At 45.9% G+C, this 23,972-nt stretch overlaps 1 protein-coding gene across 2 annotated transcripts in view; it reads right to left on the minus strand.

Annotated features, from left to right (window-relative positions):
* The window catches only part of SLC4A11 (solute carrier family 4 member 11), a 759,568-nt gene that overhangs the window by 125,143 nt on the left and 610,453 nt on the right, over positions 1-23,972 (minus strand). For both annotated transcript variants that reach the window (XM_069204998.1, XM_069204991.1), the window contains exon 16: positions 20,538-20,706. In XM_069204998.1, the coding sequence (XP_069061099.1) occupies positions 20,538-20,706 (169 nt within the window). The remainder of the gene's footprint in view (positions 1-20,537; positions 20,707-23,972) is intronic.

A 23,972-nucleotide genomic window follows, 5' to 3' on the forward strand; every position in this document is an offset into this window, starting at 1 on the left:
TAATAAGATTCCAATACTGGAGAACTACAGTTACAGGTAACTAATTTTCTTACTCCAGTATTTGAACTTTCATAGATTCACATGCTTGAATCAGAGTACCAAGCAGTGGTGAAGCACATTGTATGCTGAACACTTTGTATCAATTGAAAGATGTAATTCCATCAGCAGAAAAGAAAACTAAATGATTATGGAAACAAAATAATCATTACCCAGTGCTAAACAACAACCACTGTATTGTGAAGGAAAGAAAACTTCATTATCATACAATGTGATGATCATTATACTGGGCAGGAGGGAGAAAAGGAGAACAGTGCAGCTCACTGTTACTGGAACAGATGCCGCAGCACCGCTTGCCCCACTGCCACATCTCCCTGTGACAATTCTTCCAGGAAACAGTGCTTCGTGAAAGTGTACGCACACCTCCCAGGTGGCCGTCCTGCAAATGTCTTGTATGGGCACACCAGCGAAGAGCGCAGCGGATGCTGAGACAGCCCTAGAGGAGCGTGCATGCGATGTTCTGTGCAGGGGCTTTCCTGCAGCTTTGTGACAAAAGTCACTAGAACTAGATATCCATCTAGAAATTCCTTGTTTAGAAATCGGCTGCCCTTTCCAAGGGGCACTGAATAACAAATAATTGGTTTGTTTTTCTAAAACTTCTCGTCCAGTCCAGACAGAACTTAAGACATCTTTTGACGTCCAAGAAATACAGGGGTTGTTCCGCTGGCGTTGATGGATTTGGAAAATACGTCAGAATAACTGGCTGGTTGATATGAAAGTCAGAAGGAACTTTGGGTATAAATTTGGGATTTGTTCACAAATTACTATATTGTCTTTAAACTGCAAGAAAGGGCTTTGGATCGCGAAAGCTTGAATTTTCGCTTACTCTCCCAGCTGAGGTCAGGGAAAGAAGAAGTGCAACCTTCCATGACAAGAATTTTAAGTCTGCCCTGTGAATGGGCTCAAATGGATGTTTTATCAATTGAGACAAAACTATATTAAGCTGCCAGGATGGTGGTCTGACCAGTGGGAAAGAACGAAAAAGTCCTTTAAGAAACTGCTTGATATTTTTTGTTGACCACAAGGATGGTGAATTTCCTGATCACCTATAGCGTGAAATAGCAGCTAAGTGGACCCTAATTAAAGAATTTGTCAAACCTTGTCTGGCTAAAAGAAGGAGATAAGATAGCACTTGCTCTGGTGATAAGGAAAAAGGATAAACCTGAGCTTGTTTGCATCACATGCAAAATCTTCTCTATTTAAGTTGATATGATTTAATGGTGCTATCAGCTGCCACTCTGGCCAGAATGAGACTACAGTCGGAAGGAATGTTCACATGCTCAAATTCATGGTGTTCAAGAGCCAGGCAGAAAAATGAAGCGATGCTGGATCCGGGTGGAGAACCTGACCATCGTTCATTGTTAACAGGCACGGTATCACTGGCAGAGGTATGCTGCGCCTCTGACAGGAGAAGTAACTCCGTAAACCAATGCTGCTGAAGCCATGCTGGGGCTACCAGAAGTATCCTGCAGTTCTCGTTATTGATTTTGGCCAGGACTCTCGAAATGAGGGGAATGGAAGGAAAAACGTAAGCATAAATTCCTGACCATGCTATTAAAAATGCATTTCCCCAAGAGCCCGGATGGTGATCCTGACTTGCATAATACAGGCATTTTGCATTCTGGGGAGTGGCAAAAAGATCGAGGTTTGGTTTGCCCCAATGAGAGAAGATGCGATCCAGCACATTTTGGTTTCGCTCCCATTCGTGACTGCGTATTCTCTCAGCAGGCAGAAATCATCCAATGACATTCAGGATGGACCAGTTTCAGATAATTTGAGATTCTCGAGATAAGAGCAGGGATCTGGTTCCCCCCTGTTTGTTGAGATAGTGCATTGATGTGGTGTTCCTTGTACGTATGAGTACCGACAAATTCTTTATCTTCGGTAGAAAGGCTTGAAGCGCTAAGTGAACTGCTTTCAGTTAGAGATAATTGATATGATAAATTTTCTGATGAGACTCCAACCTGCCTTTGACTGATAAAGCCTGAAGGAATGCTCAGTTGTGATCACCCGTGGGGCCAGAGATGGAAGAAAAGAAAGACCTACTGATAGGTGAGATGCTTGGGTCCACCCAGGCAGATGTGATCTCACTGGTTTCATAACTTGATTAAGTCATCGAAAGATCCCTTGGACTGTGTCCACTGATTGTCCAGCTGCTCTTGAAGTGGACGCATTCCGAGGCGACAGAATGCTACAAGAAGACATCATTCCACAGTAGGGACTTGGAGACTAACTGAAACAGACCTTTTTTTGAACAAGACTTGCTAAAGAAATTCGTTTCTTCTGTCTTTCTTCTGTAGGAGCTGGATGTGTCTAGAACCGCACCCAGGAAAGTCCTTATTTTCAGGGGCTGGAAAGCTCATTTGCTGTGATTGACAGTTAAGCCTAGCTTGGCAAACCGGTCTATGCAGGCTTTTGTTGCTTTCAGAGTCTGCGAACTGGACCTTGTTTTGATGAGCCAGTGGTCCACATATGGAAAGACTAGAAATTTGTGCCTTCTGAGGAAAGTTGTTACTGGAGCCAGGCACTTGGTGAAAATTCTGGGATCCGATTTGAGGCCGAAAGCAAGCACCTTGAACTGGAAATGCTCTCCGACTACTACAAATCTGAGGAATTTTCTGTGAGATTGATGTATAGGAACATGGAAGTATGCGTCCTGAAGATCTACGGTTGACATATAATCTTCTGGATTGAGAAGGGAACAGATATCCTGTACCGTAATCATACGGAATTACTGCCTTTTGAGGTAAGTATTCAGGTGTCGGAGGTCCAAGACTGGACGCCAATTTTTCCATTTCTTCTGGCCAAGAAAGAAAGGAGAATAAACTCCTTGTTTCTGTCCCGAACCGGGACCCTTTCTATAGCTCCTTTGAGCATCGACCAAACTTCCTTTCTGAAGAGCTTTAGGTGCTTCAGTGAGCATGGAGGATGGGGTCCTGGAATTTGCATGAACTCCAGTGTATGGCCACATTGAATAAGGTTTAACACCCGACGGTCGGAGGTCATAATCTGCCAACTGTGCAGGTATTGGGAAATCCTTTCTCGTATTATGAGACTTGAAGAAGGATAAGTAGCCGGAGTGAGGAAGAAGCCATTGCCTGCGACCTGCTTCTCTGGCTTGTTGTCCTGCTCTTGTTCTATGTGCGGTTCTAGTATATGCTTCCTGTGGAGGCTGCCTCTGCTGATATTGGGCTCGAGAGAATTGAATATTTGAGACGGAAGAAGGATATTAATACTGCTGGCACCCCTCCCCCCCGGAAGGATGGATATCCCCTTCCTCTGGCACCCTGAAAGGGCTGTCTTTTGAACTGCAGGGTTCCAAGGGACTGTCTCTGTATCAGTTTTAATACCTTGCAGAGCCTCAGACATGTTTCCTGAAAAGAGCTTCCCCATCGAAAGCTAAGTCAAGAATTACTTCTGGACTAAAAGACGCTGCACGAAGCCAGACCGGTCTCCTTAAAACAGCTCCGCTTGCCAGCTGACGAAAGGCCGTAGTAGCAATATTCATTGCACAATCTGAGTTCCGCTGAAACCCTTTCCCCTTCCTGTATTATCTTCATTGCTTCTGCTTTTGATTCCTCAAGAAGATGGTCTATGTAAGGAGCGATGTCAGCCCATAGCTGCCTGTCATATCTTTCTATTACAACTAATGAGTTTGACATCCTTACTGTAAGGGAGGACATCAAGGAGAAGCACTTACCAATATTATCAAGCCTTCTCCCTTCTTTATCAGGTGGAGCAGAGATTGGAGCTTAAGGATTTCTAGACGTGCGCTGTGCTGCCTGAGTAATAACAGAATCTGGCTTGGGATGTCCAGTAAGGGGCATTGTCTGACACCTTATATTTCTTATCCAAGTGGGGTAAAACCGCGTTAAGTTAATGAAATGTTAATACCCTCGCTCCATATGTTGTCTACTATGGGCATGGATTTTACGTTTTTTTGAAAGGGCTCCTTAAGGTCATAGAGAAAGCAGTCCATCTGCTTTGTAGGCATAGGTAGTGCAAACCTTTTCGCTGCCTGTTGCAACGAACTGTGAAATCCACCAATGTCACCTGGTGGAGAGTCTGCAGGGACGGTGAAGAAATCTGACAGTAATCCCATTCCGTAACATGATCTGTCAATTCCCCCACTTCCCTGTCATCATCGGACATTAATGGGTCTTGTGGTGGAACCGAAAGAGGTGTGTGTGGAGGCACATCCAATGGTAATACCCGTGGTCTAACAGGCGTAGAAGGAGGTGGTACCAGTGAAGGTATAATTGTCTTTTGGTCTTCCGATTCAACAGGTGGAAATCTTTTCCTGTAGTCCGCTAACATTAATTGGAGGTCTGAGATAAGAGATCCTGGTATAGGAAACATTTGTTCCTGATACGAATTTTGATCATCAGGAGAATCATACTGGTTATCCTCTCCCAAATCCCGACACTTTATACGTAGCTCAGAAGGACTATGGGCTGCTCTAAATGGCCCTTCCTCATCTGTTTCATCACCCTCTAAAAGATGAGCAGGAATTAAAAGAGAAACTTTACTGGGTGAGGTGTGTGACGGTGTCAGGGATTTTAACTTCCTTGTTTTTTTTTCTAAAATATCCACTATTGACGGGCCCGTCAATGTGGTCGTCGTTGACAGTGATGACGATTGTATGAGTCTCATTGACAAAGCAGTCGTCGACGACAAGGATGTAATCATCGACGATGGTCCCGTCGCTGGAACTGTTGACGGAGGTGAGGTAACCAATAATTTTAGCGTTGATGACGGCGTTGTAGTCGTGTGGACATTGGGAGCAGATCATACTGTATAAACCGTTGTAGATGGCGTGCAGATGTTTCTCGATGTAGTGGTCGGCGATCTCGTCGACTGTCATCAACGGTTTGACAGACTGCTTAGACGTTGGAGGTGGCAGAGGAGGCTCAGAAGTCGCTTTTTTACTATGTTTTGAGCAGAAAGAATGTTCTCTACTTTCCCTGTGTGAGGGTATAGCATTTTTGTGAGGAGAACTTGAAGAGCTGTGCGTCTTCTAAGACCCATGTTTGGTCTTTGTAAGCCACCTTTTTAGGTTGGTCCTCCACATGAGGAGATTGAGGTGGTCTGTCTGTTTTTTTGAGCCTGCCAAGAGGAAATAGAAGAGTCCTCACTGTCCAAACCAGAAACAGGATTCTTCCTTGTTTTCAGCTTCTGGAGCCAAATAAGCCTGCCCTCTCTGTCTTTAAGGGTCTTGTTAAAAAAGGTTCTGCATACTTCACAATCCTTGACAGAGTGTCGTGGATAAAGCAGTATATGCAGTCTTTGTGGGGGGGTGCTCAAAGTGAAGCCTCTTCTTTCCATAGGTCTTGCAGGCCCTGAAGAGACTCTTCCTCTCCTTGTCAGACATGCTGAAAATCCACGAAAATTGAGTGTAAAGCAGTCTAGAGAAAAGACCTGGAAGTCTGACTAGAAACCACAATGTCTTGAGGAGAAAAAAACTAGAATAAATTCCAGAAAGATGTGACATTCAGAGCTCAGTGGACACTCCCTTGCACGATGTGCGGTAGAAAATCTGAGGCACTGTAGCTTCTCAAAGGAGTGTTCTGGGGGAAGGGGCAGCTTGATTGGCTAAAATCTGGTTTGGGTCTTTTTCCTAAAAAAAAACAGGGTAGACTACTAATGTAATACATTTTAAGCCGGTATACATTTAAGTTATCATAACACTGCTATAATATTACACCGGGAACTCCCATCTCGACGACGGGGAATGATTCAAGCATGTGAATCTATGAAAATCCCAATACTGGAGTTAAGTCAACTAGCACTTGGGGAGACAGCACCACCAACTCTGGCTCTGAAGAGAAAGGCAGTGGGGTGAAATTTAAGGAGGGAACTTATTCCTAGGCTTCAATCTTCTGGGAGAAAGGGAATGATGCTCCTTTTTGTTAGCATCTAGATCTCTTGCTTGAGACTTTGGATGAGGGTGTGGAAAGTGAGGGAGACCTTGACTGTGTTCTGGACAGTGTTTTATCAACAGCGACCTAGACAGACCTACCTGGCATGGGCAATGAATACTTGGCCTCCGGATCCTTGGACTTTGGATTCATTCTAAGGCAGAGCTTGCACGTTGACTAATTGGGTTTACAAGCTAGACACCACAGGCAATCATTGGGTGTGCTAGTAATGGGCATCTGTCTATCACATCTTTGGCACAGGTTAAATGTTGTATTTTTAAGTGGAGACATACTCCTATTAGAGTGAAATTAATTAACCTCAGAATTCAGGAGAGACTCTGGACAAGTATCAAAAGTGTGGAAAAAACTAGAACTGATATCAGGGTACTGGGGTGGTCGTTACATGGCTCCAGTGACATCACTGTGACTCCACTTCTGGTGCAAAGATAGGGACAGCACTCCCTACCAGCACAGAGGAGCTCTGTTGAAAGATTCTGGGAGCAGACTGTGGCCTAGGATATTCAGTTGTGAGCAATCTGCAGGTAGGCATATGCACCCAAACTGTAAAGGACAGAAGTTATATCTATCATTACTATATCGATAATGAAGGTAGATGAATTCCAAGCAGTGAATAGGAGTCAAAATATCCATTACCTATTTGACTAATGTTATCATGCACTACATCAAGGCTGCCCTAGGCCCAATTATGCCGACAACTTTGAGGTGCCTCATCTGGGTTAGGCAACTCTTTGTTTACAGAGCAAACTGGTGACTTGTAGCTTTACTGGCCATCTCTGGTAGTATCCATGTTAATAACTGTAGTGGTTAAGAGTAGCTATGTGGTCAATAGTACATCAGCAAAACCCTTTCTGCAAAGGAGCAAGGTACCTCACAACAAGGCCCCTATTTCCATGCTCCCAATGAACAGGTAACTTACCTTTGGTAGTGGCATATCTGGTAGAAACAATATCTAGCTGCAGATTACATACATTACAATTTCCCCCCCAGGTGTAAGTCTGGATCTGGAGATTTCTCTAGAGCACTGCCCCTGTGTGTGGTCAGGTGACATTGGTCGGCTGCGCATCTGTCTGTCACATGCGCCCCAGATAGGTCGTCCTGGGACCTATGTAGGCATCACCCGGTGTGCTGACGTCAGTTTCTTTTTCACGCCAGAAGCGCAGAGCCATGAAGAAAACTAGAGGCCCTGAAAGTGGAGTCCCTGTCCATAGAAATTAGTTTGCAGGGAGGATAGGCAAGTCGATAAGGAATCTGCAACTAAATATTGTCTCTAACAGATAAGGCATTACCAAAAGTAATTAACTTGTTCACCTGATAAAGATTTCTAGTTGCAGATTCCTTACCCTAGTGTAGACACCCACGAAATACCATCCCGGGAGGTGCGTCTGCAAACCAATATACTATTAAGTCCAGCAGGACTGAACGAACAAAATACCCGTCCCTCCAGACTCTGCTACCCAGGCAGTAATGTTTGGTGAATGTGTGTTGTAATGCCCATGTTGCTGTCTGACAGATGTGCAGGAATTGAACTTCACGTGCTAAGCAGCGGATGCAGCTGTCACTCTGGTAGAGTGAACGTGCAAACCCTTAGGGTTGCTTTTTAGCCAATGTGCTGCACATTGTAATGCAGAGAACCACCCATCTAGAGATAGTTCTCTTCTGCACTGCCCACCCTTTCTTCACATGCACATACCCAACAGAACTGATCATCCACCAGGAACTTTTTGTTAAGATCAAGGTACAACACCAAAGCGCTTTTTGGGTCCAGGCCGTGGAGTCTCCTCTTCCTTAGAAGGAGGAGGAGGGTGCGTAAAATGTAGGCAAGCTGATGGACTGACCTCCATGAAAGGGCGTGACCACTTTTAGCAAAAAGGAAGCCCTGGTGCAAAGCACCACTTTGTCCAGATAGATGGAAAGCTGGGGTGGCTTAGATGACTGCCTGCAGCTCACTCACCCTGCAGGCAGATGTAATGCCTACAAGGAAGCTTGTTTTCAATGTTAGAAGCTTGAGAGAGTAATTGTGAAGTGACTCAAAAGGGGAATACGAGTAATGTCAGAACCAATTCAAATCCAATTGAGGCATGATCAATAGTGATGGAGGAAACATGTATAAGACCCTTAAGGAACATACTAATTATAGAAGACAAAGAGGATTGGTCAGGTAATCTCAGAAATGCAGAGATAAAAGACAAATAACCTTTGAGGGTGCCCAAAGCAGAGCCATGCTGAGCGAAAGAAAGTATAAACAAGAGGACCTCAGAAAGAGGGGCAGAGAGGGTATCAAAAGACGTCTCTGTGCACCATGCTACAAATTTGTTTCGACAGGCATATACTGTTTTGGTGGAGGGTCACCTGGCTGCCAAGATAATGTTAGACTTCAGGTGGAAGGTCAAAAGCTGTCAACTGCTGCTGCTCAATATCCACGCATGAAGGTGGAGACTTGACAGGTGCAGGTGGTGAACTCTCCCCTGCTGCTGTGACAAATGATCCATCCAATGGGGGAGTCTGATTGGAGGATTGGTGGGCATGCTCACTAGCTCAGGCTACCAGACACTTCGTTCCCAGTCCAGAGCCCTAAGGATTACTTCAGCCCAGTCGTCCTTGATCTTCTTGATAATTCTAGGCAGAAGTAATACAGGCGGAAAAGCGTACAGGAAGCCTGAGCTCTACTCAATACGAAAAGCATCACCAAACGAGTGCCGCATTAGAAACTCAACACACACAACTGCTGACATTGTGCGTTCTATGTCTAAGCAAACAGATCAAACCAAAGCTCTCCCCACTGCTGAAAGAGACCTTGGACCATATCTGGATTGAGATGCCATTTGTGATCGACCAGGCATGGTCAGCTGAGTTTGTCCGCTTTGATGTTGAGAGCCCGCCAAGTGTTGAGATCACCAGGGAAACGCCCTGATTTTCCAGCCATGTCTAGAGACAGAGCCTCCTGACAAAGGCTCCCTGACCCATGAGGACTGTGGAGCCCATGTCATGGCCACATAGAAGCTAGGAAGCATGCGTGGGAATGCATATGGATGGGTGCCTATAGGAGGCTGGCCCAGTGTGTGGTGGACACCTATGGTGTTACACCTTATACTGGGTCCAGGCAACCCTCATTAGATGGCGTTAAAGTGTCTAGGTAGCCAGGGCTCTAGTGGTAGCTGTGGTGAGCAGCCAAGACTTATCTAGGAGGAGTGTGAAGCACTTACAATACTAGAGTAGTCGCACACTAACTTATCACTCCTAAAAGGAACCACACAGTGTTGCAAAAATAAAGACTTTATTACAGGAACTTCCAAACTAGATTACTATAGGCAAAACCTCTTCTGGAGGTAAATACACCCAAAATAAACATGTAAGTATTAGGAAATAGCATAAAGTAGCAAGGGCCCTGTAGGGGGCCCAGACCATAGACTAAAAAAGTGGAATGCAAGAATCGGTCCCCCACCAGAGGATACTGAGTGGTTTGCTAAGGGCTGGGAGGGAGTGGAACGCCAGAGGTAAGTAGAAGACCCCTAGCGACCAGGAGTGGAGAGGCAAGTTATCTGGTCATCCCATAGGCTATCTTGGGGACTTGTAGATGGAATACTGCAAAAGCAGGACCAGGCCAGTGGTACCAAACGGTGGATTCTGGATGAAGAGGCCCTACAAAAGAAGAGGAAATAATCCAGTCCACACAGGAGTGTCCTGGTGGGTCAGGAGGCAAGCCCACACCCTTCTGTGGGTGAAGATTTGGGTCGACAGTAATGGAGGAAGCCCAGGTGCAAAGTCCAGGAACTGCAAGAGTACCTCAAGTCACCTAAGAACTGTCCCTCATTGGTCCCCAGATTGCAGATGGGTCAGTGGTGAGGAGGGCCACCAACAAGCAAATGCAACTGGAGCTGTTGGGAGATTTGCAGAGCTGAAGGGGACCAGCAAGGTTCTGGGGACTTAACTCTTGGTTACTGCAACACCCACCTGCAAAGGATTCCACAAATAGCCCCAAAACTGAGTCTGGTCACTCTGCAAGGTGATCACCTATCAGAAGGGTTCACTGACGTCGGATATGTACCCTGACCAGTCAGATGCTCCTAGGGGCCTCTGCACATCTTGATTTCAAGATGACAGAACCAAGTGGCCACCTGAAGCAGCTCTGGTCACCACCCTAGGGTGGTGCTGGACAGGAGAGTGGTCACTCCCATTTCCATTGTCCAGTTTTGCACCAGAGCAGGGACTGGGGTCCTTGGACTGGTGCAAACCAGATTATGCAAGGAGGGCACCAAATGTGCCCTTCAAAGCAAACAGCTGGCGTGGAGAGGCTACCCCTCCCAGCCCCGTAACAGCTATTTCCAAAACAAGAGGAAGTTGCACCCCTCTCCCGCAGGAAATAATTTGTTCTGTCTTCCCCTGCTTTAGGTGGTCAAGTAGCAGGATGGCAAAATCCTGTCTGATGGGATGCAGCACCGTGGGCTTCGTGCAGACCCTAAAAGACTGGTAGGAGCCCCCAGGGTGCATGGGATCATGCCACCAATACTGGCATCCGTACTGAGATGGGATTCAGACTTTTGATACCAAACATGCCTAGTTACAGAGTTACCATTCTGTAGCTGTACCACAGGTACATATTTAAAATGGCTTCCCTGCACCTACAAAGTTCAGGGGATTACAAGTGAAGTTCGTAGAGGTACCTATGCTCATACAGGGGAGCCCACACACAGTGACCTGCACCCTTGTCCTTTGGACTAGAAACGCTACCATAGGGGTGACTTGCAGTGACCTGGAGTAGTGAACCAGCAGTGAAAGGGTACTCCAATGGCAGGCCTGTAGACAGTTTGAATGGGCTCCCATGGATGGCATAAAACATGCAGCAGCCCATAGGGACCTCTGGTGTACCAATGCTGGGTACCTAGGTACCATATACTAGGGACTTACAGGGGTTATACCAGTATGCCAATTGTGGGGTGTAAAACGTACCATAGCAAATAAATTTGGGAGAGCATGCACAATCACTAGGGTCCTCGTTAGCAGGATCCTAGTGAAAAAAAAGTCCAAACAGTGTGAAGCACCTCCACGCAGTGCAGGCTTGGTTTCTGGCCACAAGGCACAAAAGCACTCACCCCATGTGGTCAGAAACTCTCCTGGAAGTGGCAGGCTGGCATAAACTGGTCAGTCTTGTACTAGAAGTGTGGCTAAAATACAAGGGACATCTCTAAGATGCCCTCTGGGTGCTTTTTCCAATAAATCAAACATCAGTGTTGGTTTATTGTGCTGGGAACTCCCAGCCCATATACTGTGTATGGCCACACTACTTCCAATGCTTAAGAATGGACTTAGACACTGTAGGGGTATATGGCTCATGCAGCTATGCCCTCACCTGTGGTATAGTGCACCCTGCCTTAGGGCTTTGAGGCCTGCTAGAGGGGTGAACTACCTATGCAGGCAGATGTCTGTGCGCATGGCACCCTGAGAAGGATGCCATGTCGACTGTCTTTCTCTCCAAAAGCACACACAGGCTGTAAAGGCAGTATGCATGGGGTTGGTAAGGGGCCCCCAGGGTGGCATAATGCATGCTTAATCCCTTGGGGACCTTTCCTGTCCACGTGGCTCGTTACCATGGGTACCTTTTACCAAGGACTTAACTGTGTGCCAGGGGTATACCAATTGTGGGAACAAATATACGGTTTTTGATTAAAAAAAACTAAAAAACACTGGTGCTGGGGCCTGGTTAGGAGGATCCCAGCACACAAGTCAGCATCAATAACAGGCAAAAATTGAGGGTTGGGGGGGGGAAGGGGGGGGGGGGGGGGGGGTAAAAATGGGCACTTTCATACACAACTCCCTCCCAAACGAAGAAGGATGAGACTAACCTTTCCCAAGAGAGTCATCATTGTCTAAGTGGAAGAACCTGGAAAAGCCATCTGCATTGGCAGTTCCAGGTCTATGTTCCACTGAAAAGCTCACTCCCTGTAGGGATATGGTCCACTTCAAAAGTTTAGGGTTCTCACCTTTCATTTGCATCGGCCACCTGAGAGGTCTGTGGCCAATTTAAACTAAGTGAGTACCAAAGAAGTACGGTCTCAGCTTTTTCAGTGATCAAACTACAGCAAAGGCCTCCCCTCTCAATGGATCTTCAATGCTGCTCCCCGGGGAGTCACCTCCTGCTATTGAAAGCAACAGGCTAGTCATGGCCGTCATAATTGGTTTGGGACAGGACCGCTCCTATCCCATGTTCAGCAGTATCTGTCTGCACAATGAACTGCTTTGAATAATCTGGAGCTTTGCGAACTGGTGCTGAGCACATTGCCTCCTTCAGGGTGTCAAAGGTATTTTGACAGTCAAGAGTCCAGTTTACTTTTCTGGGCATTTTCTCTGAGGTCAATTCTGTCGGGGGGGTCCATATCCCATCACAAACCTCCTATAGTAACCAGTCAAGCCAAGGAATGACCTGACTTGAGTCTGGGGTTTTGGAGCTTCCCAGTCCAGAACTGTCTGGATCCTGGGCTGTAAAGGTTGTGCTTGGCCTCCACCTACAAGGTGACCCAAGTATACAACAGGACCCTGCCCTATCTGGCACTGATGCCTTAGTGAGGCCTACTGTTGGCATGGCGTGTGGATTGCAAGGACTGCAAAACCTTTCCCAGGTGGATCAGGTGATCCTGCCAGGAGGAGCTGAAGACAGCGGTATCATCTAGATATGCTGCACTAAAGGACTCCAGGCCAGCAAGGACTTTGTCAATTAGTCCATCTGCTCTTGGTATAGTGTGAGCATGTGTCTTGGTGACGAAGTTGAGATCCCTATAGTCCACACAGAATCTCATCTCTCTTGCCATCTTTGGAATGAGGTTTGGGGACTAAGACCACTGGGCTAGCCCAGGGACTATCAGAGGGCTCAATAGCCCCTAAATCCAGCCTCTTGTGGACTTCCACTTTGATGCTCTCTTTGACAGTCTGGCTGTCTATACATTTTTGTTTTGACAGCAAGGTGGGTATGTCCAGGGGTCAAATAGGACGTGCCTGCAGTCAGCTTGCTGCTGGGCAGAGAGGGTGTGAGTAGACAACTCCATCAACTGACCCATCTTTAGGGTCATTTGAGTGGACGTCAGGGAGAGGTTCACACTCTGCTTCCTGCTCCTCATCAGTAACCATCAGCATGGTTACTGATATGCCCTGTCACAATAGAGCTTTGGGCGGTTTACATGGATCACCCTTTTGGGTGTATTGCTGGTGCACAGGTCTATCAAGCTGGTGACCTCACTTTCTCTAGGATAGGGTAAGGGCCACTCCATCTGTCCTGAAGTGCCCTGGGAGCCACAGGCTCCATAACCCATATCACCTTCTGCCCTTGTTTGAATTCTACCAGTGCAGCCTTTTGACCATACTACTGTTTCTGGAGCTGTTGGCTGGCCTCAAGGTATTTGGAGGCCTTTTCCATGTACCCAGCCATCCTTGAGCGGAGGCCAAGCACACAAGCCTCTACATCTTGTTTAGGCTCACAGAGAGGTCTCTCCCAGCCTTCTTTTACGAGTGCAAGTGGTCCCCTTATATGGGCGGCCAAACAGAAGTTGGCTTGGCAGGTGACATAGGAGTTACAAAACTCCTTCACCTTCTGGGACATATGGGACCAGTAGAAATGGCTGACATGCCTATTCCATGTTTTTGTCTGTCCCAGATGCCCAGCTAGGGGGATGTCATGGGCCGAAGTTAAGAGAAACTCCCTAAAGTGGTGAAACACTACCACTCTCTTGGCTGCACCAAGTTTGGGGTCTCTGGCCTCAGTGTATAGGAGTGGGAGCTCCGGTCATCACCCTTTTCCTGTGCAGCTGCCTCAGGCCTTCAAGAGTGGGACAGTTGTTTGTTCCTGTCACAGCTGTTACCTTGAGCCCCCCACATTCTCCCCCGCCCCCGGGCCCAGGAGCTCTACCTGATAAGGATCCAGCTTCATGGACATAGGTCCCTCAGAAGATAAGACTTCTTCCTGAGAAGAGAGGTCTTGTTTCTTTCGCTGCTCAGAAGCTGGTCTCCACATCTTCTTGTCCTTTCTCTTGGAAGGTTGGGCCACTATTCCAGGCTCCAACACTTCTTTTTCACCCTGTGCTCTGGTTTTCCCACACACCAGTTCAGGGATTCCCAGCTTGGCTGCATGGGTTTTAAGTTCTACCTCAACCCAAGCTGAGGACTCCAGATCATTCCCTAGCAGACACTCCTCTGGGATTGCAGAAGAGACCACTACCTGTTTCAGGCCAGTAACCCTCCCCATTTAAAGGTCACCATAGCCATGGGATGGACCTTCGTTACATTGTCCGCATTGCTAACTAGATAGGTTTGTTCAGCCAAATACTCTCCTGGGGAAACTAGTTTTTCTGTCACCATGGTGACACTGGTACCTTTGTCCCAATAATCAAGAGGTGCTGTCTGCTTTTCTGCATGTTAGGGGGCCAGACAGCAAGTGTGGCAACATTTAGCCCACCCTCAGAGACTAAAGTAGTTTCAGTGTGAACCATGATTTGCTCTAGGCACACTGTTGATCCCACCTGGAGACTGGCTATACCAGTACTAACTGGAGCAGTGCTAGGGGGATCATTTTTGTGACAGGACAAGTCTCCAGTTTGGTGTCCACACTGTCTACAGTTGTGACACCAGGCCTTTTTGGGATTCAATTTTTTTTTTACCCATGCGAGGATTGTGAAGAGGCTTGGGGCCCACCCTCCTGTGAAGGTATATGGGGCCCTTGAGAAGACTTTTTATCCTTAGGCGTCTCACCACCCTTCCCCTGGGGAGGCTTTGTAACCCCTTTCTTTTGGTCATCCGCAGTGGAAGTCTTGGTCACTCTAGTCTTGACCCAATGGTCTGCCTACTTTCTCAATTCTTGGGGAGATATTGGACCTAGGTCTATCAGATATTTATGCAACTTTTCTTTGAGACTGTTACCTAAAAGATGCTCTTTCATAAACAAATTATAAAGCCAATCATAGTCATGCACTCCACTGCCGTTTATCTAACCATCTAATGTTTTGACTGAGTAGTCAACAAAATCAACTCAGGACTGGCTCGAGGTTTTGTGAGCCCCCCCTGATCCTAATTCTGTACTTCTCAGTTGAGAATCCACAGCCCTCAATCAGGGTAGCCTTCATGAGGTCATAGGATTCTGCGTCCTTACCAAAGCGTGAGGAGTCTATCCCTACACTTGCCAGTAAATAGTTCCCAAAGGAGAGCTCCCCAGTGAGATCTGTAACTTTCTGGTTGCACAACCCCTCTCAAAAGCTGTGAATCACTCGGTGATGTCATCACCTTCATATTTAGAGACAATACTTTTGGGGATTTGTAGGCCACCAGAATGCTTTCTGACCCTATTTAGATTGCTGCAACCATTAATAGGTGCTAAGCCCATTTCTGCTCTCTCCCTCTCTATAGCTACGTTCATCCTCATCCTCCTCATCTCTAACGTCTACTCTGATGGGAGGTCTTCCTCCTCCGCAGGGTGATCCCTTGTATACTCTGCCAAGAGCTCCTGGAGCTTGACCTTGGCAGGGTTGGAACATGTTTTAATATTTTTGAATCTGCAGAAGGACAATAACGCTCCCATCCTGAGATGGAGATAAGGGGTGAGGTTGAGCTCCACAACCATGTCCTCTGAGCTGCTCATTAAGTTACTAAAGTTGGGAATTACTTTAAGGAACTAAAGCCTACTTCTACTACTTACCCCTAACTAGAGTAACTTTTAAATCTAAAAAAACAAATGCAAAAGGGGACTTAACCAAGGCCCAACAGGACTTAATAATTTAGAAAAATTAATCAAATAAAAAAATCAGTTACTAAAGGCAACTTTGGAATTTAGTCGTGTGATCAGGTATTGACTGAGTAGTCCAGCAAATGCAAAGTCGTAGACACAACAGCTGAACCACTAATGTAGGAAGCTGGCTCTGTATATGCTATATCAAAACGATACAGTGTACAGAGTCCAGGGGATCCCCAAAGACTCAACAAAGGCTAAAGTAGATATTACTAATGCTCTCTTTTGTGGTAGCGTGGTCGAGCAGTTAGGGTTATCCAAGGGCAGTGCAAAGCATTTGCTGTACACACAGGCAATAAATGAAGCACACACTCAATGACTAACTCTAGGCCAATGATTTTTATATAGCAAAAATATATTTTGTTACTTTATTTCTAGAACCACAAGGTTCAGTTTGCAGGTAAGCACATTTGTAAAAAGTACCAAACATATGTATCAACACCACTGTTTCAATTTGGCAAGTTATACGGTTGTCGAAAAAATAGCAAATATCTGTTTCAAAAGTTGACAGTGCAATTTTCAAACAGTTCTAGGGGAGCATAAAAGTTAGCACAGTTTCAAGGTAAGTACAAGAGTTACAGTTCCAGTCTCCAGGGGTTAGGATGTCCACAGGTTGGGGTTCAAGTTAATCCCAAACACCCACCACTGGCAACATGGGGCCAGCCGGGTGCAGAGGTCAAAACTGAGGTAGATTTAACTTGGGCTCCTATGGAGACTGTGGGCACTCTAAAACAGGGCAGCTTGCAGCTAAGTACCCGCATCTTCAGAGTACAGACCTGGGTCGTTTAGATGGGCACTGGGTCGGGTTTAGAGGAGCACTGGGGGAGGGGCAAGGGGGCAGAGGTCAGCACCAAACACACACCCACAGCAGCACAAGGGCAGCTGGGTGCAAACAACATCGGGCTCCTAATGCTTTCCAACGGGGACCCCGGGGTCCCAAAGATGCTGCAGGCTAAGTCCAGGGGTTTCTGTTCCAGAAAATCAAAGAATGGATAAGGAGGAGGGCAGCCTGCTGAATGTTGCTGCACCGAAGGTTGGATTCTCCAAGGCCAGGGGGCTGTGTGTGCAGGGGTACCTTTTGGTGACAGGAATCTTCACCCGGTTCTCACGGTCGGGGGGTCCTCCGGGTTTAGGCTACAGGTGTTGTTGTGCTGGACAGGAGGGTTCAACCCATGGTGAGCACTAGGTCAGAACTGCCTGGAGACCAGCTCTAGTCGATTGGGCCACCTGGACACGGGCGTCAGGTGCAGAGTGGGCAAGACTCGGGGATCCAGGGCAGTTTTGGAGTCCTTAGTTGGAGTTTCTTTTTGGACAGGGCCGCTGTCCTCAGGGAGCGGGGCAGTCCTCTTGAGGACTTAAGAAGCTGCTGGTCCTGCAGGATGCAACGCCTTTTTGTAGCAGGGCTTCGGAAGCTGGAAACAGGCCTGTAGGGCTAAGTCAGTTGGTGTCTTCAGTCTTCTCTGCTGGGGGACAGCTTAGCAGTCTTTTTTTCTGGAGGTTGCCAGGAATCTAACGAGCTAGGTTCACGGGAGCCCTTAAATCCTGGATTTAGGGGTGTTACACGGGTCAGAGGGCAGTAGCCAATGGCTACTGTCCCTGAGGGCGAGTACACCTTTCCGGTGTCCACTCCCTTTGGGTAGAGGAACACAGCCCTAACCCTATTGGTCCCTGTCCTCAAAACCAAGACGGAGAATTTTGCAAGGAGGGGGTCACTGCAGCTCTAGACACCTTAAGGGTGGTCCTAGCTGAAGTGATCACTCCTAGTTTTTCGCCAACATTCCCGCCAAACGTGGGGCTTTGTCCGGTGGGCGGGCATCTCCACTAGCTGGAGTGCCCTAGGGCACTGTAACAAGAGGCCTGACCCTTTGAGGCTCACCGCCAGGTGTTACAGTTCCTGTAAAGGGAGGGTGAGTTTGGGGGTGGGGGCTGTTGCAGGCTTTGTTTCTGGCCACAGAGAGCACAAAGGCTCTCTTCCTCATGTGGTCAGAAACTCATCTGGAAATTGCAGGCTGGCACAGACTAGTCAGTCCTGCACTAGAGGATTGGCTAAAATACAGGGGGCAGCTCTAGGATGCCCTCTGGATGCATTTTTCAATAAATCCAGCACTGGGATCTGTGGTGGTTTATTGTGCTGGGAAGTGAGTGAAGCCATTATGGAGCTGTAGAGTTTTTAAGTACAATGCGGCCATATAAATCCTATGGTCTTTAGGCTCTTCCTGAAAAGAAGGTTTTGGGTCTTGCGGAGGTGGGTTGGGAGGGCGTTCCAGGCTTTGGGTGCAAGGAAGGAGAAGGATCTGCCCCCGGTGGTGGTGTGTTTGATGCGGGGGACAGAGGCGAGAGAGAGGTTGGCTGAGCGGAGGTTTCGTGTGGAAGGTGACTCTTTCGTTGAGGTAGGCAGGGCCTGTGTTGTGGAGTGATTTGTGTGCGAAGATGAGGATCTTAAAGGTGATCCTTTTGTCTATGGGGAGCCAGTGGAGGGATTTGAGGTGTGGAGAGATGTGTTTGTGTCGGGGGAGGTCGAGGATGAGTCGTGCTGCTGAGTTCTGGATGCACTGTAGTGTGCGCTTGAGTTTGGTGCCAGCGTAGAGGGGGTTTCCGTAATCAAGTCTGCTGCTGATGAGTGCGTGAGTGACAGTCTTTCTGGTCACTGTGGGGATCCATTTGAACGTTTTTTTCAGTATGCGGAGTGTGTTAAAGCATGAGGAGGTGAGAGCGTGGATTTGTTGGGTCATCGAGAGGGAGGAGTCCAGGATGATGCAGAGGTTGCGTGCGTGGTTGGCGGGGGTGGGTGCAGGGCCTAGCGTGGTGGGCCACCATGAGGGGTCCCAGGTGTTTTTGTGTGGGCCAAAGAGGATTATTTAGGTTTTGCTTGAGTTGAGTTTCAGGTGGTTGGCTGTCATCCATGTGGCGGTGTCGATGAGTGCGTTGTGTAGGTTGGATTTGGCAGTGTTGGGGTTGCGGGTGAGGGAGAGGATGAGTTGAGTGTCATCAGCGTATGAGAGGATGGTGATTCCATGGGGTTTGATGATGTTGGCTAGTGGGGTCATGTATATGTTAAACAGTGTGGGGCTGAGGGAGGAGCCTTGGGGGACTCCGCAGGTGATTTTGGTGGCGGGCGATTGGAAGGGGGTGTCAGACTTTTTGGGTTCTGTTGGTGAGGAAGGAGGTGAGCCAGTCCAAGGCTTTGTGGCTTATCCCTGCGTTGTGAAGGTGTGTGCTGAGTGTGTGGTGGCAGACAGTGTCAAAAGCTGCAGAGAGATCCAGGAGCATGAGTGCTACGGTTTCACCCATGTCGACTCTGGATCTGATTTCGTCGGTGCATGCTAAGAGGGCGGTTTCTGTGCTGTGGTTCTTGCAGAACACACTCAGTCAAGTCAGCATCGGGGTAGCGCCTATACAGGACCTGCATTATCATACACAGTGCTGCTGACGACTGACGTGGAGCCGATCGACGACACACAACAGTATACAGGGGTATCACCTGAGAAGAATCTCCAGATCCAGACAGGCGTCTGGGGGACAAAAGATGTAGGCAAGTCAAAAAATACCTTTTCAATCGAAAGTGTGGGTGATTCTCCTCCCCCTCCTTACCCTCCCCCCAAAAAAAATTACAAAGTGGAGACTTTCACTGGCATCTACACATAATATTCTGGAAAATGGTTAGTGGTTATGACTACTAATGATGCCAGATTGAAGGACAGCTTCAGACGTGTCAATCGTAGTTTAATTTTTCCCACTGAACTCCAGCAACAGGTATTTCAAATGCCACCAAGTCCATCATCACTGAACAGATTTTAATACCAGTTGCAGATAAAAATCGAGGCTCTCCCTACACACACACACACAGGATCTCAAACTCCAGCTGGGTGGCCTTTTTTCCTGAGGAGATACACTAATTTCTCCATCCAGTCTCATCCTGGATGAATCTACTTTTCCAACAGGCATGGTACATTTCCTCAGGAAGTGGAACAGCATACCCAACAAAAGTCCTGAACCAGGCTTAGTCCCTAGCCTGGTAGGAAACAAGTAATTAGGAAATCCTTCCCTTGGACCACAGTTTCTTCTCAACTGTACTCATAAACAGCTCCCTCTTGGTCAGTGAGAATTCCCAAAGCACTGAACTGACCTCAATGCTGATTTACAGAGCTATCCAATCAACATGGATGAATAGCTCAAATGTCGGGCCTCCTCCAACCAGGTTGTGGATGCTCAGTGCAGGATTAGGGTATTGCACAATACCGGTCAACAGAAGCCCTTGTTGAGAGAATCCCTACTAGGTCAGGTAACTGGCTGTACTGCATTGAACTGCTTTGTGACATGAATGAGGGTACATGCAGAGCTGGGAGTACTCTGGCAGGTACAATGGAAGACATTTCAAAGGGAAGACTATGACACTCCTACCGACAGAACACCAAGTCTCAACAGAAGGAAGCTGGTGAGGGGTAGAAAAATCAGGGCAGCAGACTTCCTGTGTTAACAAAAGATGTATGCAGCATCAGCCAAAGATATTAAACATTTTTTGTCTAACCAACAATGAAGGGTTAGAATGCTTAGTTCTATGAAACTAAACTTTAGACTTCATTATGAAGCTGAAATGTAAAGTACAAACATGAACAGAGTAAATTATTGTATTTGGTAGGGCTCCTACTAACCAATATCACTGAACATACAAATATAATTGTTTACCATTCTGAAGTACAAGGCGCCTTGTAGAGCTATAACATACTTCTAAGCAAATTTAAAATCATCATTAGGACAATTTCAAAAGGTAAGGTTACCTGTTCTCTGGAGCATTAGTGAGAGACGCCACAATATTTTGCTCTATGAAAAAAAGCATTGACAGAAGGAATCCAAGTCCCATGGCACTCATTACAGAACCTAGTGAGAGGGATCCAATTGGTGCGAGCACAAATAAGCTCTCAGTTCTGATGTAGTTAAATGTTGCAACTGTAATAAAAAATAATGTATTTATCACTCACATAGCATTGTACTATTTACAAAATGCATAATTACTGGCTAACTGCTGAACTTGCATCACACTGAGATATATAAACAGATTTAAAAGGAGTGTGAATATACAGTAAAATCACAGAAACAGTAATTGCAAATGCATGGCTATATTCTAAATACATTTATAAGTACCAGTTCATAATATTTCTTATACAAATGGTCGAATATCTTATTCATATCTGTCGCACCATATTGCAGATGTCAAATCGAGTTGTTACAGGACAATGAACAGATTAAAATGTTGACATCATGAATTTAATTTCACCAGGTGGGACGTAAGGGCATGTAGGTTAAATTTTTCCAAACATTCTAGTCTTAGTAATTTAGTTAAATGTACTAACATTCAATAAAGACAATACAATTCATTATTTCGAACACTCAATACCTGGTGTTCAGACACATTTAATTGAGTGATTTGAATCTAGAACTTGCACCCTTTAGTGGAGGCATTAAGATACTGCTGTTGGACCAATGGTCTGCTTATACAGGTTAGAGAAGAGAAAGGAGATTTTTTTCTTGGGGATCTCCAAGGCAGTCAGAGGTGACTAGACATTAACTGTAAAAATCAATTTTATCACCGAAGTCCTGGGATCACTTTCCTCTTCTAAATGGAGGAACAAACTTTCCTTTTTAACACTTAACTAACAGAGATTATACACTAAGAAACGCTACAAACATAAAAAGCAGGTATTAATTTCAATAAGACATTCTCAAGTGTACATAATGCGCCTTACAGGCAAGGAAGAAAATAAGCTACTTACCTGTAACTGTGGTTCTCCGGTATTGGTATCATTGATTCACATGCCTGAATCATTCCCCGTCGAAGTGGGAGTCCAACGGTATATAGAAAGCAGTAAATTTACATTTAACACTGAAGTTAATGGAAAAATAAACTCCCTTTCATAGCTTATCAGTGTCATTAGAAAAGACCCAAATTCCAGCCAATCAGGTGAGACCACCCTTTAGGACACTCCGCACAGAGGCTCCAGTCTCTCAGATTTTCTAGCACAAATGATGTATAAAAGGAAGAAAACATGAGGTGAGCCTCTATGGGGAGGAGGGTGGGTCCCATGTGAATCTATGAAAGATACCAATACTGGAGAACCACAGTTACAAGTAAGTAACTTATTTTCTTCTCCACTATTGAGGTATCTTTCATAGACTGAATCAGAATAATTAGCAGTAAACATATCAATAGCTCTCTTGCTATATATGGAAAATGTCACTTACCCAGTGTACATCTGTTCGTGGCATGAGACGCTGCAGATACACATGCTGTGCATTATCCTGCCATCTAGTGTTGGGCTCGGAGTGTTACAAGTTGTTTTTCTTCGAAGAAGTCTTTTCAAGTCACAAGACTGAGGGACTCCTCCATTTCGGCTCCATTGCTCATGGGTGTCAACTCCATCTTAGATTGTTTTCTTTCCGCCATCGGGTTTGGACGTGTTCCTCTGCGCTCCGTATATATATATATATATATATATATATATATATATATATATATATATATATATATATATATATATATATATATATATATATATATATGTGGAAAATGTCACTTACCCAGTGTACATCTGTTCATGGCATGAGTCGCTGCAGATTCACATGCTGTGCACATCCCGCCATCTAGTGTTGGGCTCGGAGTGTTACAAGTTGTTTTTCTTCGAAGAAGTCTTTGAGTCACGAGATCGAGGGACTCCTCCCATTTCGGCTCCATTGCGCATGGGCATCGACTCCATCTTAGATTGTTTTCCCCGCAGAGGGTGAGGTAGGAGTTGTGTATTATAGTAATAGTGCCCATGCAATGGAGTGAATATGTATATACATAATGTAGTTTAAAGTGTTATATTTACAAATTTACAAATGTTCAAGATCAACTTCGAAACAGCTACAGGCTCCTGGGGAAGCGGGTGGGCGCATGTGAATCTGCAGCGACTCATGCCACGAACAGATGTACACTGGGTAAGTGACATTTTCCGTTCGATGGCATGTGTAGCTGCAGATACACATGCTGTGCATAGACTAGTAAGCAGTTATCTCCCCAAAAAGCGGTGGTTCAGCCTGTAGGAGTTGAAGTTGTTTGAAACAAAGTTTGTAATACTGCTTGGCCTACTGTGGCTTGTTGTGCTGTTAACACATCCACGCAGTCGTGTTTGGTAAACGTATGAGGCGTGAACCATGTGGCTGCCTTACATATTTCAGTCATAGGAATATTTCCTAGAAAGGCCATGGTAGCACCTTTCTTTCTAGTCGAGTGTGCCTTTGGTGTAATAGGCAGTTCTCTTTTTGCTTTGAGATAGCAAGTTTGAATGCATTTAACTATCCATCTACCAATGCCTTGTTTGGAAATTGGATTTCCTGCATGAGGTTTTTGGAAAGCAACAAATAATTGTTTTGTTTTCCGAATTTGTTTTGTTCTGTCAATGTAGTACATTAACGCTCTTTTGATGTCTAATGTATGTAGTGCTCTTTCAGCTACAGAATCTGGCTGTGGGAAGAACACTGGTAATTCTACTGTTTGATTCAAGTGGAACAGTGATATGACTTTTGGTAAACATTTAGGATTTGTCCGTAGAACTACTTTATGCTTGTGTATTTGAATAAATGGTTATTGTATGGTAAATGCTTGAATTTCACTTACTCTTCTTAGAGATAAGATGGCAATTAGAAATGCCACTTTCCATGTTAAGTATTGCATTTCACAAGAGTGCATGGGCTCAAAAGGTGGACCCATGAGTCGTGTTAAGACAATGTTGAGGTTCCATGAAGGAACTGGTGGTGTTCTTGGTGGTATAATTCTCTTTAGGCCTTCCATAAACACTTTTATGACTGGTATCCTAAATAATGAAGTTGAGTGCGTAATTTTCAGGTAAGCTGAAATTGCGGTAAGATGTATCTTAATAGAAGAAAAAGCTAGCTTTGACTTTTGCAAATGTAGTAAGTATCTTAAGATGTCTTTGGCAGATGCGTGTAAGGGTTGAATTTGATTATTATGGCAGTAATAAACAAATCTTTTCCACTTGTTTGCATAGCAATGTCTAGTGGTAGGTTTCCTAGCTTGTTTTATGACTTCCATACATTCTTGTGTAAGGTCTAAGTGTCCGAACTGTAGGACTTCAGGAGCCAAATTGCTAGATTCAGCGATGCTGGATTTGGGTGTCTGATCTGTTGTTTGTGTTGAGTTAACAGATCTTGTCTGT

Source organism: Pleurodeles waltl, chromosome 1_2, assembly GCF_031143425.1.
Source record: "Pleurodeles waltl isolate 20211129_DDA chromosome 1_2, aPleWal1.hap1.20221129, whole genome shotgun sequence".
Classification (NCBI taxonomy): domain Eukaryota; kingdom Metazoa; phylum Chordata; class Amphibia; order Caudata; family Salamandridae; genus Pleurodeles; species Pleurodeles waltl.